General features: G+C 37.7%; 1 protein-coding gene across 2 annotated transcripts in view; it reads right to left on the bottom strand.

Annotated features, from left to right (window-relative positions):
• EDEM3 (ER degradation enhancing alpha-mannosidase like protein 3) overlaps positions 1 to 12959 on the bottom strand; it is a 76143-nt gene that overhangs the window by 22770 nt on the left and 40414 nt on the right. For both annotated transcript variants that reach the window (XM_047704724.1, XM_047704723.1), the window contains exons 9-13: positions 6897 to 6994; positions 5171 to 5296; positions 4861 to 4944; positions 2898 to 2981; positions 2254 to 2378 (exon numbers count right to left, since the gene is read on the bottom strand). In XM_047704724.1, coding sequence (XP_047560680.1) covers positions 2254 to 2378; positions 2898 to 2981; positions 4861 to 4944; positions 5171 to 5296; positions 6897 to 6994 — 517 coding nt within the window. The remainder of the gene's footprint in view (positions 1 to 2253; positions 2379 to 2897; positions 2982 to 4860; positions 4945 to 5170; positions 5297 to 6896; positions 6995 to 12959) is intronic.

A 12959-nucleotide genomic window follows, 5' to 3' on the forward strand; every position in this document is an offset into this window, starting at 1 on the left:
AATAAATAAACTGCAGATCACTGAAAACAGGTAATTTCGGTAGTATGTTAGATGACTGAGATGAGATTCAAACTCTCTTTTAGGTCTAGAAACACACACACACACACACACACACAACCCAACAAAATCAAATTTTGCTAAGCTAAGGATAAAGTTCTAAGTTTACACCCAAAAAAAAAAAAAATCACTTGCTTAAAAGCAGGTTGGACAATACCCATTTGTCAGGCCACAGTTAAGTAACTGAAGTGAACTGGCCACAAGCTCACTGTGAGCTGAATATAATAAAGCTGCTAAAAATCTAAAGCTTATCTGGTAACAGAGAATGATGATTAGTAGTTCTCGACCTTTGGCTGGGCCAAATGCAGGAGAGATACGATGTTGCCATGAGGAACAGTGAGTTGATGAAGCTGCTATCCTCAGCTGGATGGAGGGCGCAAGCCCATCAGCTGCTTGGAAAATCAGCAACCTCACAACTGTTCTCGAACAGTGATGTTTTGCCAGGCACATCCTGAGGATGGCTAATTCTGGACATGATATTTTAAGATACACTCTACATACTGGAATATAATCAGACTGGGACAAAGGCAGTGGTGAATGGTCTAAAAACAATGTCATATAAGGAATATTTATAGGGAAAAATAGGAGATTGCTAAATTTACAAAACTGGAACTCTCTACATAGAGTAAATCATGCCTTGCTCTGTAATTCCTCAACCTGTTACTCTTTTTTTCTACTATAGCACAAATCACGTGGTTTTAAGTGTATCTTTACATACTTATCTTCACTAACTACAAGTCAAGGGAGGGCAGGAATGGGTTCTAATTTCTCTTCCCATCCCCACACGTAAGTGCAGTGCCTGGCATACAGCAGGTGCTTAATTATTCCGTTCCTTGCATGAGTTGCCAGAATAGCATTGCATTCAAGAGCCAATCTGCCTTGATAAGAATTCTAATTACTAACTGTGCGACCTTCGGTAAGTTCCCCAACCTTTCTGTGCCTTGGCTTCTTCACCTCTACAATGAAGATTATAACAGAAATTACACTTCAGAGGGTTGTTGTCAAGATCAAAGGAATTAAACAAAGAAGGGGCTTAATCAGAAGAGTGCCCAAAATGTAGATAGCAGTAAATAAATATTAAAAATAAATACACAGCCTATCTGCTTTCATTTCTTATTGGTATCTACATGGCTACTTCCAAAAACCTATCCATTTCTCATCAGCTACGATCAGGGAAGTAGGTCTCAAGCCTCATTAACTATTATCTAAATACTCTCGAGTGAAGGACTAAGGACAGCTCTGAGTAGATGATGAGGGCTGTATCTCACCTGCCTCTACGCCTCTGCGTGAAATTCCTTTTACTACTGTTTTCTCATCCTTATCTTGAAGGATGATACAGCAGCCTCCAGAAACCTTCCAGGGACTGTCATATCCCAATCTTTAATACGTTTCATGGCACATATACAATGTAGTAGCATCTCTTTATCTGCCTATTCTCAGTGATTCAAAGACGGAAAAGACATGTCTTCTATCTTAAATCCTCAGAAACTAGTATAACTCTGGCACATAAAACACATCATAAACACCTGTGGAATGAACATCTGGTAACCAAATCAACAAACGTTAGTGTTCATTAGAGATGTGCTGCTAGGTTCTGGATGGTTAAAATAACCAGGTAAGTAATCCTGGAATAACTGTAATGTTAGTGAATATCACAGTAACCAAAGTATGCTTTTTACAGCTTGAGCATTTCATGCCATCCACATCTATCCAATATACGATGAAAGAGAAATTGACAATGGTCTTCCCCAGCCCTTCAAATCGGCAACAGAATAAGAAAGAATACACACATTAACCAAGATATGCTTTGAGGAATTTTTGACTCCGCAAAAATCATAATGCAGATCATTCGTCATCATCTTGATAATTTCTAACATTGTACATAATATAAAAACTATTAACACAGGACCCCCTCCCCGCATTCCTAATACTCCTAATACCAAGGTTCTGATATTTAACATTTGTTTATTCATCTACTTAAAAATCATTTAAGCACCTACTATATGCCAGGCACCATGATAAAAATACAAACTTTAAATAAGCCCATTCAAGAGTTTAAAATATAAACACAATGAACTACCTTTTGCATCTTCAAGAACCTTTTGTAAAAGCATTAAGCGTATCTGAATTCTAAGAGTTGTATTTTGTGTTGTTTCAGAGTTACCCTGAGGAAAGGGGATGTTAGGAATGTTTTACCTGTCCTCATGACTTCCAGTACGAACATCCTTCATGGCAGCAAATCCGCAAGGCACTCTAGCATATTTATTTAAATTTTCAATAAGTGTTTTCCCTACTTCAAGGTAGTAAGGATCTCCTGTAGCCTATTAAAAAGGAGAATATATGTATACATATATATAGCTTATATATTACCATATACCCACTCATTTATCAGGGATTTATTGAGTACCTACTAGGTGCTTAGGCATTGTATCAGACACTGGAGTACATGTTACACAGAACTTAGCTCTGAAAATAAGCCAGGGATCTGCTTTATGGAATATCTTAAACACACAACTGGAAAGCTGTCCAACTACGTCTCTCAGCCCTTTGATAAAATTTTCAAAGCCCAAAAAGGTAAGAGACATGCTTTAGAAAGCAACTCTAGAATATAACATTTCTCTTTTTAGAAATGTTTATGTAAATATTTTGAAAAGACACAAAACTTAGGTGTCAATTCTCCTATCTTTCAATACTATGGTCTAGATGAATGAAAACCGGAACATATCCAATCATGATAACATTAAACAAGGACTTTGAAAATCCAGTAACTATTATAAGGTAGTGAGATATCCAATAGAGAATGGGGACTAAACAGCAAAAAGAGAGGTAAAAGAGCTTACTTTATACAAGAAGTAGGTACTTTCTGCAAATTCTGGTCTTAAAGGATGTTGAGCCCAATGTACCCTGAAATCTGTGGTAAATGCCTAGACAAAACAACATATAAATAGGTATAGAAATGTGATTAAAAAATAAACAACCGGTTCTAGAGTATACAGTACATAAGTTAGACCATAAGAAAGTAAAAAATTAAAATATTGGTAACAATTTTCATCAATAAAATGAAAATATTCATTGCTTAAAATCACAATTCATTTTCGCTAAAGTGCTATTATTAGTAATTAAAGTAATTATTTTTGTAAATGATCATTTTGGCTATTAGGAAGCTTAGAGAAAACTATGAAACTCAGTAATGCTACTAAATGGGTCTTTGTGTTTTCTTCTTTTTCCTTATCTCCATTTTTCCTCTTAATTATTAAGTCCCTTGTTCTATTTCTATTTTAGCATTTTAGTATATTCTTTCTTTTGTAACAACCTCAAATCCTCTGCAGAGTGAGACAAGTCATTATTTAAAAATAAAACTAGTCTCACTTGAAATTATTCACTAACAGAGCCAACTGGTTTAAAAAAAAAAAAAGATTAAAATAAAACCAAAACCTTTATGGGAACCAAATAAAACTTAATCTGTGATAAGATGTATTTAGTTGAACCTTGGTTTATTCTCAGTGAATATGAATTTTCTACAATGCACAGTCCTACTTACCTGAAGTCTAATAAAACTATACTTTCTCAAACAAACACTTAAGGAAGCAATCTAGCGGCACCTGGGTGGCTCAGTGGGTTAAAGCCTCTGCTTCTGGCTCAGGTCATGATCCCAGGGTCCTGGGATCGAGCCCCGCATCAGGCTCTCTGCTTGGCGGGGAACCTGTTTTCCCCAATCTCTCTCTGCTTCCCTCTCTGCCTATTTGTGATCTCTGTCTGTCAAATAAATAAATAAAATCTTTAAAAAAGGGGCGCCTGGGTGGCTCAGTGGGTTAAAGCCTCTGCCTTCGGCTCAGGTCATGATCTCAGGGTCCTGGGATGGAGCCCCACATCGGGCTCTCTGCTAAGCAGGGAGCCTGTTTCCTCCTCTCTCTCTCTCTGCCTGCCTCTCTGCCTGCTTGTGATTTCTCTCTCTGTGTGTCAAATAAATAAAATCTTAAAAAAAAAAAAATCTTTAAAAAAAAAAGCAATCTAAATTGGTGAAATGCTTAGATATCTCGCAGAGTGTAGTGAATAAGCAGGGACAGAACACATACATGAATTTGGGAATTTTTAATGGTACATTTCTGGAAAGCCAAAATGTGTGCTATTAAGATTTGGCCTATCAAGCTAGCAAGAATATTTATTACTAATATATAAAAACTAGGCAGTCTATGTATTCAGCAAGAGTATATGTTCAATGCATATCATTTTCATCAAATAATCTTTAGAAAATAAAGAGTAAAAAAGTCTCTCTAGGGGCGCTTGGGTGGCTCAGTGGGTTAATAAAGCCTCTGCCTTTGGCTCGGGTCATGATCCCAGGGTCCTAGGATCGAGCCCCGCATCGGGCTCTCTTCTTGGCAGGGAGCATGCTTCCTCCTCTCTCTCTCTCTGCCTGCCTCTCTGCCTACTTGTGATCTCTGTCCAATAAATAAATAAAATCTTAAAAAAAAAAATCTCTCTAGTTGGTGGGTATATGTAAAAGTTAGAATGAGAAAATATGTATGTAATGGCATAGATTAGGAAAGGCTGAGAAATACTAATTTGGGTTGTTTTCTTTTTACACAGAGGTCAGCATTACCTTAAATTAGACTTCTCTTAATACATGAGAAAAAGGAAAAACATATATAGTACTGTATAAACCAAAAACTACTTAATTAAATAAACTATTTAACCAGGAAAAAAATAGGAAAGAATAAACCAATCCTGAAGATAACATTTGCTATCTTTAAATTAGCAATTTATAATATATGTAAATTAGAATTCCCAAGATGATGTGCTTACCTCTGGTAGGAAATTATGTTTTTTTATCACCTGATATAACATTTCATGAGTTTCAATAGCAGGTCTAATATCCCCCTTTAAGACCTAGAAGTCAATAATAACAACAAAATTACCTAACAAAATATGAGTTGACTTTAGAGTCATTATATAAACAGAAAAATGTATATTAATTTTAAAATGTAACTCCATTTTGGTAACTCAGTTTTAGAGATCACATATGCATTTAATTATTCTATGTTAATACTTAAAAAGCACAGGTATTTTGGTGTGGGGTTTTTAGTTGTTTTTTTTTTTTGGTTTGTTTTTTTACCTGCAAACCTGGAAAAAAGGCAAGCAAAGCATCCATCCAAGTTCGAGCATTCAGCATTGGCTTGTGGATGTGTACATCAAGCAGAAGAGGTGGCTGGCTAATGTACCTCATTATGGCATCATAGTGCTAGAAGATCACAATGTGTTCATGAAAGTAGATGAAAAAAGATGTATTATTCTAAAAACAGTAATTAAATCTCACTGTGAAGAAAGTTAACCTGAATTTATTTATAAATACATTTACTTATTAACTATGTAAATATTTAAATTATTCTATATGGAAATCTTTCTAAAATATAGTATATATACTCCCCTGTGTTAATTCTGATGCAGAATATTAAAGATTATAGTTAATATAGAATCTTCTGAGGGGAGATCCTATTGCTGTCTTGTGGGAATGGCCCATGGCTGTGGCCAAAGGATGCTCTTATGTCCTCTTGAAATATAGTTATAGGCATCTGTATTACAGAATTAGTTGCATTTTTCTCCTGTGTATAGGAAGTTTGGTCCCTTCTCAGCTAATGTAATACTCTGGTGGAGCTCACCACTACTTAAATTAATGCATCTAGTTACTGTTACCACTCTTACAGTCTGCTACATCTTTTATATTCTTAAAAACTCTTTTTCCCCTTTTTTTACCTTCTAGGTATTTCTCAGATTTGACAAAAACAGGTTGAGCTGTTAGTCAATCCATGAGCCAATTAAAAAAAAACCTGTCCTGGTTCACCTCAAAAAAAATCTTGTTATAATCTAATAATATGTGATCATGTTTTTTTTTTTAAGTATTCAACTGGCAACTTATTAGGTCTCTTACTGGTTTTTCCTAACTCATCTATTATTTAATAAGTATTATTGAGTATCTGCTAGATGCTAAGGCATCGTTCTAACACTTCACATGCACTAGCTTATTTAATGCTCCCAATAACTCTATGATAATACTAATATTCCCATTTTGTGGATAAGGAACAGAATTAAATAGTGTAAAGTTACTTGCCCAAAGTCACAAAACCAGTGGTACACCAGGATTTAAACCCAAGCAGGACAAATTCACCTACTTTAGCCACTATACCATACTGTCTCACAGTAATGTGGGTGAACTGATGGGTGCACAAAGAAATTGTAAATGATGTTGAAAAGAATACAGTGATATAGCTGATGAGTTTACTGTACTGATTTCAATTTGCTTTAGTTACAAAGGCAAACCGATCAGGTTCAGTAATCCCTCCTCTTCTCCCCTAAAAATATGCCTGTGGTTCTGACCCAGACTTAAAAAGAGTTATTGACCTGCTTTTGAAATGAATACTCACTAGTTTCCCTAAATCTCCAAAGCCCTGCATGCTTGGTGTGATCAAGGACTAGGCCAAATTTCCAAGATTTCAACAAGAATTGGAGTCCAAAGGAGAAAGATAACTAGTAATTTATTCCAATAAATTCACTTCCTTGTATAAAAGATTAGGTAAACTCAAATCTACTTATTTTATGACTTACTGGCAGAACTCAAAAACTTCTGAAAAGAGATGAAAATAAAATTACTTTGTAAACTAATTTTTGGAATGTACGTAGCTTTGTCCTACCCTTGTCCAACATCATCAAGGAATATTGACAAAAAAACCAATACACATTTAAAAAAGATTATTTCTCCAACTTTCACTCAGTTCAGTTTCTATCAAAATCTGGCACTCAAATAAAATTGGCTCTAAAGTTACTATAAAATTAGATCAACTTACTGTATTAAATCTTTCCAGAAAACTGTCATCTCCAAGCAAGACATAGGCTTTCAATAGATATTCATAATATGAATCAATCCCTGCTCCAACTCCACTATCTATGAAAAAAATACATATAAACATGGTTCTTTATTAAACAAGTCTTAAAACCTCTTGACAGAGTATAAGTGAGGGTAGGAGTACATTAAGAATGAAACCTCAGCGGCGCCTGGGTGGCTCAGTGGGTTAAGCCTCTGTCTTCATCTTGGGTCATGATCTCAGGGTCGTGGGATCGAGCCCTGTGTCAAGCTCTCTGCTCAGCGGGGAGCCTGCTTCCCCCTCTCTCTCTGCCTGCCTCTCTGCCTACTTGTGATCTCTATCAAATAAATAAAATTTAAAAAAAAAAAGAATGAAATGTCAGTCTAAACATGAAACTGTTTAAAGTAAAAGTTCAACATTTATAGAAATATTAACCCTACTAGATGAATAACAATGGTTCCTTGCTGATGTTTGTATATTTACAAAAAAAGAATCTTACTTTGCAAAACTCGTTACATAAGTCTTATTTAAAAGCAGGAGATAATAGTTCTAAGAAGTTTTTCAAAGCTCATTTTCTCAGTGAGAAACTCCAAAAAGGAAACCTTAGAGAGGACCATTATACGTTTTTAAAAACATTTAGATCCTTAATCAGTAAGACATCAATCTTTAAAGTTAGAGTAGAGATGAAATCAAGATTGCTGCTGTTTGGGGGGTCCAATTTTAATTGCTGCAACTTCCCTCCAAGATCATTACTGAGGACCAAAGGAAACTGTAAGAAGCCTGGCAGCATGGGCAGGGCAGGTAGGGGAGAGGGTGGTTTTGGCCTGGAGCAGAAGGCAGCCAAACATGACTAAGAAAGAATCAAATAGGAGGGAAACTGCTAGAGCTTTGCTCTTACTTCTCCCAAACCACTATCTTAAGACACACCTCCTCCTACACTTGCTACAACTCAGGTCTGTGCTCCAGGTCTCCTCAGGAGTAAAATCAGGACAGCACTGAAACCCTGCATAAGGAATTGAACAAAAGAGGTGGGAACTAATTTTAGACATTCTTTCCCCTACCTTTCCCAGTAATTCCTGAGGTTGGTGAGTTTACAATTTAAATTACAACTACAATTACAATCTTAGAAATCCCTATACCCAGGGACCATTCAGCATCAATTAAATCAGACTCTCCTGGGGTCCAAGTATTGGTATTTTCTTAAAAAAAATTCTTAGAATTCATCCCTAAGATCACTGGGGATGACAGGGATTGGAATCTGACCTTCTCACAGAATAGGTGAAAAAGGAACATAAACTTATATGCCAAAAACATTTAAGCAGCATGACTTTCTAAAAATAAAAAGAAGGTGCTAGAATAAGAATTTATCAGAAGAAGAAATAACAAAACAGGCACACTTACTTTAAATTATTTAATTTTAAAAATTAGCCTAGTAGACATACTAAAGATAGGGAAGATACTAACAATATAAAATAATAAGAAAAAAAATTTCAAGTAAGCTCTCCATCTTACATGGGGATTGAACTCATGCTATATCAACTGAGCCAGCCAGGTGCCACACAAGAAAAATGTTTTAACCAGGCAGAAATATACAGAATAAAAAATGAAACAGTTAAAACAATAAAGCAGATGGGACATATAGCAGAAAGGATGAGGCTGAGGCAGAGATCAACAAATTGGAAGATCACATGTGGCAATTTTCCAGAAGAAAGAAAGGCAGAAGAAAAAAAAAAAGAAAATATAAAAAGATATATGGAGCAGAGAAACAGAATTGATTTAGATAGCAGGAAGTGCAAAAAGAGAGATTAATAAAAATGAAAAGAATATCTAAAAAATAAGACCAGGGGAGTCAAGATGGCGGAGAAGTAGCAGGCTGAGACTACTTCAGGTAGCGGGAGATCAGCTAGATAGCTCATCTAAAGATTGCAAACACCTACAAATCCAACGGGAGATCGAAGAGAAGAAGAACAGCAACTCTAGAAACAGAAAATCAACCACTTTCTGAAAGGTAGGACTGGCGGAGAAGTGACTCCAAAGCGACGGGAAGATAGACCGTGGGGGGAGGGGCCGGCCCCCGGCAAGCGGCGGAGCAACGGAGCACAAAATCAGGACTTTTAAAAGTCTGTTCCGCTGAGGGACATCGCGCCAGAGGCTTAACCGGGGTGAAGCCCACGCGGGGTCAGCGTGGCCTCAGGTCCCGCAGGGTCACAGAAGGATCGGGGGTGTCTGAGTGTCGCAGAGCTTACCGGTATTAGAACGGGGAAGCCAGGGGCGCCTGGGTGGCTCAGTGGGTTAAGCCGCTGCCTTCGGCTCAGGTCATGATCTCAGGGTCCTGGGATCGAGTCCCGCATCGGGCTCTCTGCTCGGCAGGGAGCCTGCTTACCTCTCTCTCTCTCTCTCTCTCTCTCTGCCTGCCTCTCTGTCTACTTGTGATCTCTCTCTGTCAAATAAATAAATAAAATCTTTAAAAAAAAAAAAAAAAAAAAAAAAAGAACGGGGAAGCCGGCTACAGAGACAGAGCCGAGGAGTGAGCTCTCAGCTCGGGGTTGCCTTGAACCGGTCGCAGGCTCGGTCGGCTCAGAGCGCGGCCAGAGGCCAGGGTGACGGGAGTCATTGTGCGCTGTTCTCTGAGGGCGCACTGAGGAGTGGGGCCCCTGGCTCTCGGCTCCTCCGGACCGGAGACCGGGAGGCCGCCATCTTCATTCCTGCCCTCCGGAACTCTACAGAAAGCGCTCAGGGAACAAAAGCTCCCAAAAGCGAACCCAAGCGGATTACTCAGACCGGCCCCGGGAAAGGGCGGTGCAACTCCGCCTGGGGCAAAGACGCTTGAGAATCACTACAACAGGCCTCTCCCCCAGAAGATCAACAAGAAACCCAGCCAGGACCAAGTTCACCTACCAAGGAGTGCAGTTTCAATACCAAGGAGAGCAGCAGAATTCCAGAGGTGGAGAAAGCAAAGCACGGAACTCATGGCTTTCTCCCCATGATTCTTTAGCCTTGCAGTTAATTTTTTTTTCTTTTTCAATTTTTTTTCTTCTTCTGCTAAATTTTTTTAACTTTTACCCTTTTCTTTTTTAACATTTTTTAACTAATTTATCTAATATATATATATTTTTTTCCTTTTTATATTTTTTCTTCATTGGTTTTCTTTTTTTAATTGTTTCTTTCTTTCTTTTTTTTTTTCTTTCTGAACCTCTTTTTATCCCCTTTCTCCCCCCTCACGATTTGGGACCTCTTCTGATTTGGCTAAAGCATATTTTCCTGGGGTTGTTGCCACCCTTTTAGTATTTTACTTGCTCCTTCATATACTCTTATCTGGACAAAATGACAAGGCGGAAAAATTCACCCCCAAAAAAAAGAACAAGAGGCAGTACCAAAGGCTAGGGACCTAATCAATACAGACATTGGTAATATGTCAGATCCAGAGTTCAGAATGACGATTCTCAAGGTTCTAGCCGGGATCGAAAAAGGCATGGAAGATATTAGAGAAACCCTCTCAGGAGATATAAAAGCCCTTTCTGGAGAAATAAAAGAACTAAAATCTAACCAAGTTGAAATCAAAAAAGCTATTAATGAGGTGCAATCAAAAATGGAGGCTCTGACGGCTAGGATAAATGAGGCAGAAGAAAGAATTAGCGATATAGAAGACCAAATGACAGAGAATAAAGAAGCTGAGCAAAAGAGGGACAAACAGCTACTGGACCACGAGGGGAGAATTAGAGAGATAAGTGACACCATAAGACGAAACAACATTAGAATAATTGGGATTCCAGAAGAAGAGGAAACAGAGAGGGGAGCAGAAGGTATATTGGAGAGAATTATTGGAGAGAATTTCCCCAATATGGCAAAGGGAACAAGCATCAAAATCCAGGAGATTCAGAGAACCCCCCTCAAAATCAATAAGAATAGGTCCACACTCCATCACCTAATAGTAAAATTTACAAGTCTTAGTGACAAAGAGAAGATCCTGAAAGCAGCCCAGGAAAAGTCTGTAACATACAATGGTAAAAATATTAGATTGGCAGCAGACTTATCCACAGAGACCTGGCAGGCCAGAAAGAGCTGGCATGATATATTCAGAGTACTAAACGAGAAAAACATGCAGCCAAGAATACTATATCCAGCTAGGCTATCATTGAAAATAGAAGGAGAGATTAAAAGCTTCCAGGACAAACAAAAACTGAAAGAATTTGCAAATACCAAACCAGCTCTACAGGAAATATTGAAAGGGGTCCTCTAAGCAAAGAGAGACCCTCAAAGTAGTAGATCAGAAAGAAACAGAGACAATATACAATAACAGTCACCTTACAGGCAATACAATGGCACTAAATTCATATCTCTCAATACTTACCCTGAATGTTAATGGGCTAAATGCCCCAATCAAAAGACACAGGGTATCAGAATGGATAAAAAAACAAAACCCATCTATATGTTGCCTACAAGAAACTCATCTTAAACCCGAATACACCTCCAGATTTAAAGTGAGGGGGTGGAAAAGAATTTACCATGCTAATGGACATCAGAAGAAAGCAGGAGTGGCAATCCTTATATCAGATCAATTAGATTTTAAGCCAAAGACTATAATAAGAGATGAGGAAGGACACTATATCATACTCAAAGGAACTGTCCAACAAGAAGATCTAACAATTTTAAATATCTATGCCCCTAACGTGGGAGCAGCCAACTATATAAACCAATTAATAACAAAATCAAAGAAACATATCGACAATAATACAATAATACTAGGGGACTTTAACACTTCCCTCACTGAAATGGACAGATCATCCAAGCAAAAGATCAACAAGGAAATAAAGGCCTTAAATGACACATTGGAACAGATGGACATCACAGATATATTCAGAACATTTCATCCCAAAGCAACAGAATACACATTCTTCTCTAGTGCACATGGAACACTCTCCAGAATAGATCACATCCTCGGTCCTAAATCAGGTCTCAACCGTTATCAAAAGATTGAATCATTCCCTGCATATTTTCAGACCACAGTGCTCTGAAGCTAGAACTCAATAACAAGAGGAAATTTGGAAAGAACCCAAATACATGGAGACTAAACAGCATCCTTCTAAAGAATGAATGGGTCAACCAGGAAATTAAAGAAGAATTGAAAAAATTCATGGAAACAAATGATAATGAAAACACAATGGTTCAAAATCTGTGGGACACAACAAAGGCAGTCCTGAGAGGAAAATATATAGCGGTACAAGCCTTTCTCAAGAAACAAGAAAGGGCTCAGGTACACAACCTAACCCTACACCTAAAGGAGCTGGAGAAAGAACAAGAAAGAAACCCTAAACCCAGCAGGAGAAGAGAAATCATAAAGATCAGAGCAGAAATCAATGAAATAGAAACCAAAAAAACAATAGAACAAATCAACAAAACTAGGAGCTGGTTCTTTGAAAGAATTAATAAGATCGATAAACCCCTGGCCAGACTTATCAAAAAGAAAAGAGAAAGGACCCAAATAAATAAAATCATGAATGAAAGAGGAGAGATCACAATGAACACCAAAGAAATACAGACAATTATAAGAACATACTATGAGCAACTCTACGCCAACAAATTTGACAATCTGGAAGAAATGGATGCATTCCTAGAGACATATAAACTACCACAACTGAACCAGGAAGAAATGGAAAGCCTGAACAGACCCATAACCAGTCAGGAGATTGAAACAGTCATCAAAAATCTCCAAACAAACAAAAGCCCAGGGCCAGACGGCTTCCCGGGCGAATTCTACCAAACATTTAAAGAAGAACTAATTCCTATTCTCCTGAAACTGTTCCAAAAAATAGAAATAGAAGGAAAACTTCCAAACTCATTTTATGAGGCCAGCATCACCTTGATCCCAAAACCAGACAAGGATCCCATCAAAAAAGAGAACTACAAACCAGTATCCTTGATGAACACAGATGCAAAAATTCTCGCCAAAATACTAGCCAATAGGATTCAACAGTACATTAAAAGGATTATTCACCACGACCAAGTGGGATTTATTCCAGGGCTGCAAGGTTGGTTCAACATCCG

This window comes from Lutra lutra, chromosome 15, assembly GCF_902655055.1.
Source record: "Lutra lutra chromosome 15, mLutLut1.2, whole genome shotgun sequence".
In the NCBI taxonomy this organism is placed as follows: domain Eukaryota; kingdom Metazoa; phylum Chordata; class Mammalia; order Carnivora; family Mustelidae; genus Lutra; species Lutra lutra.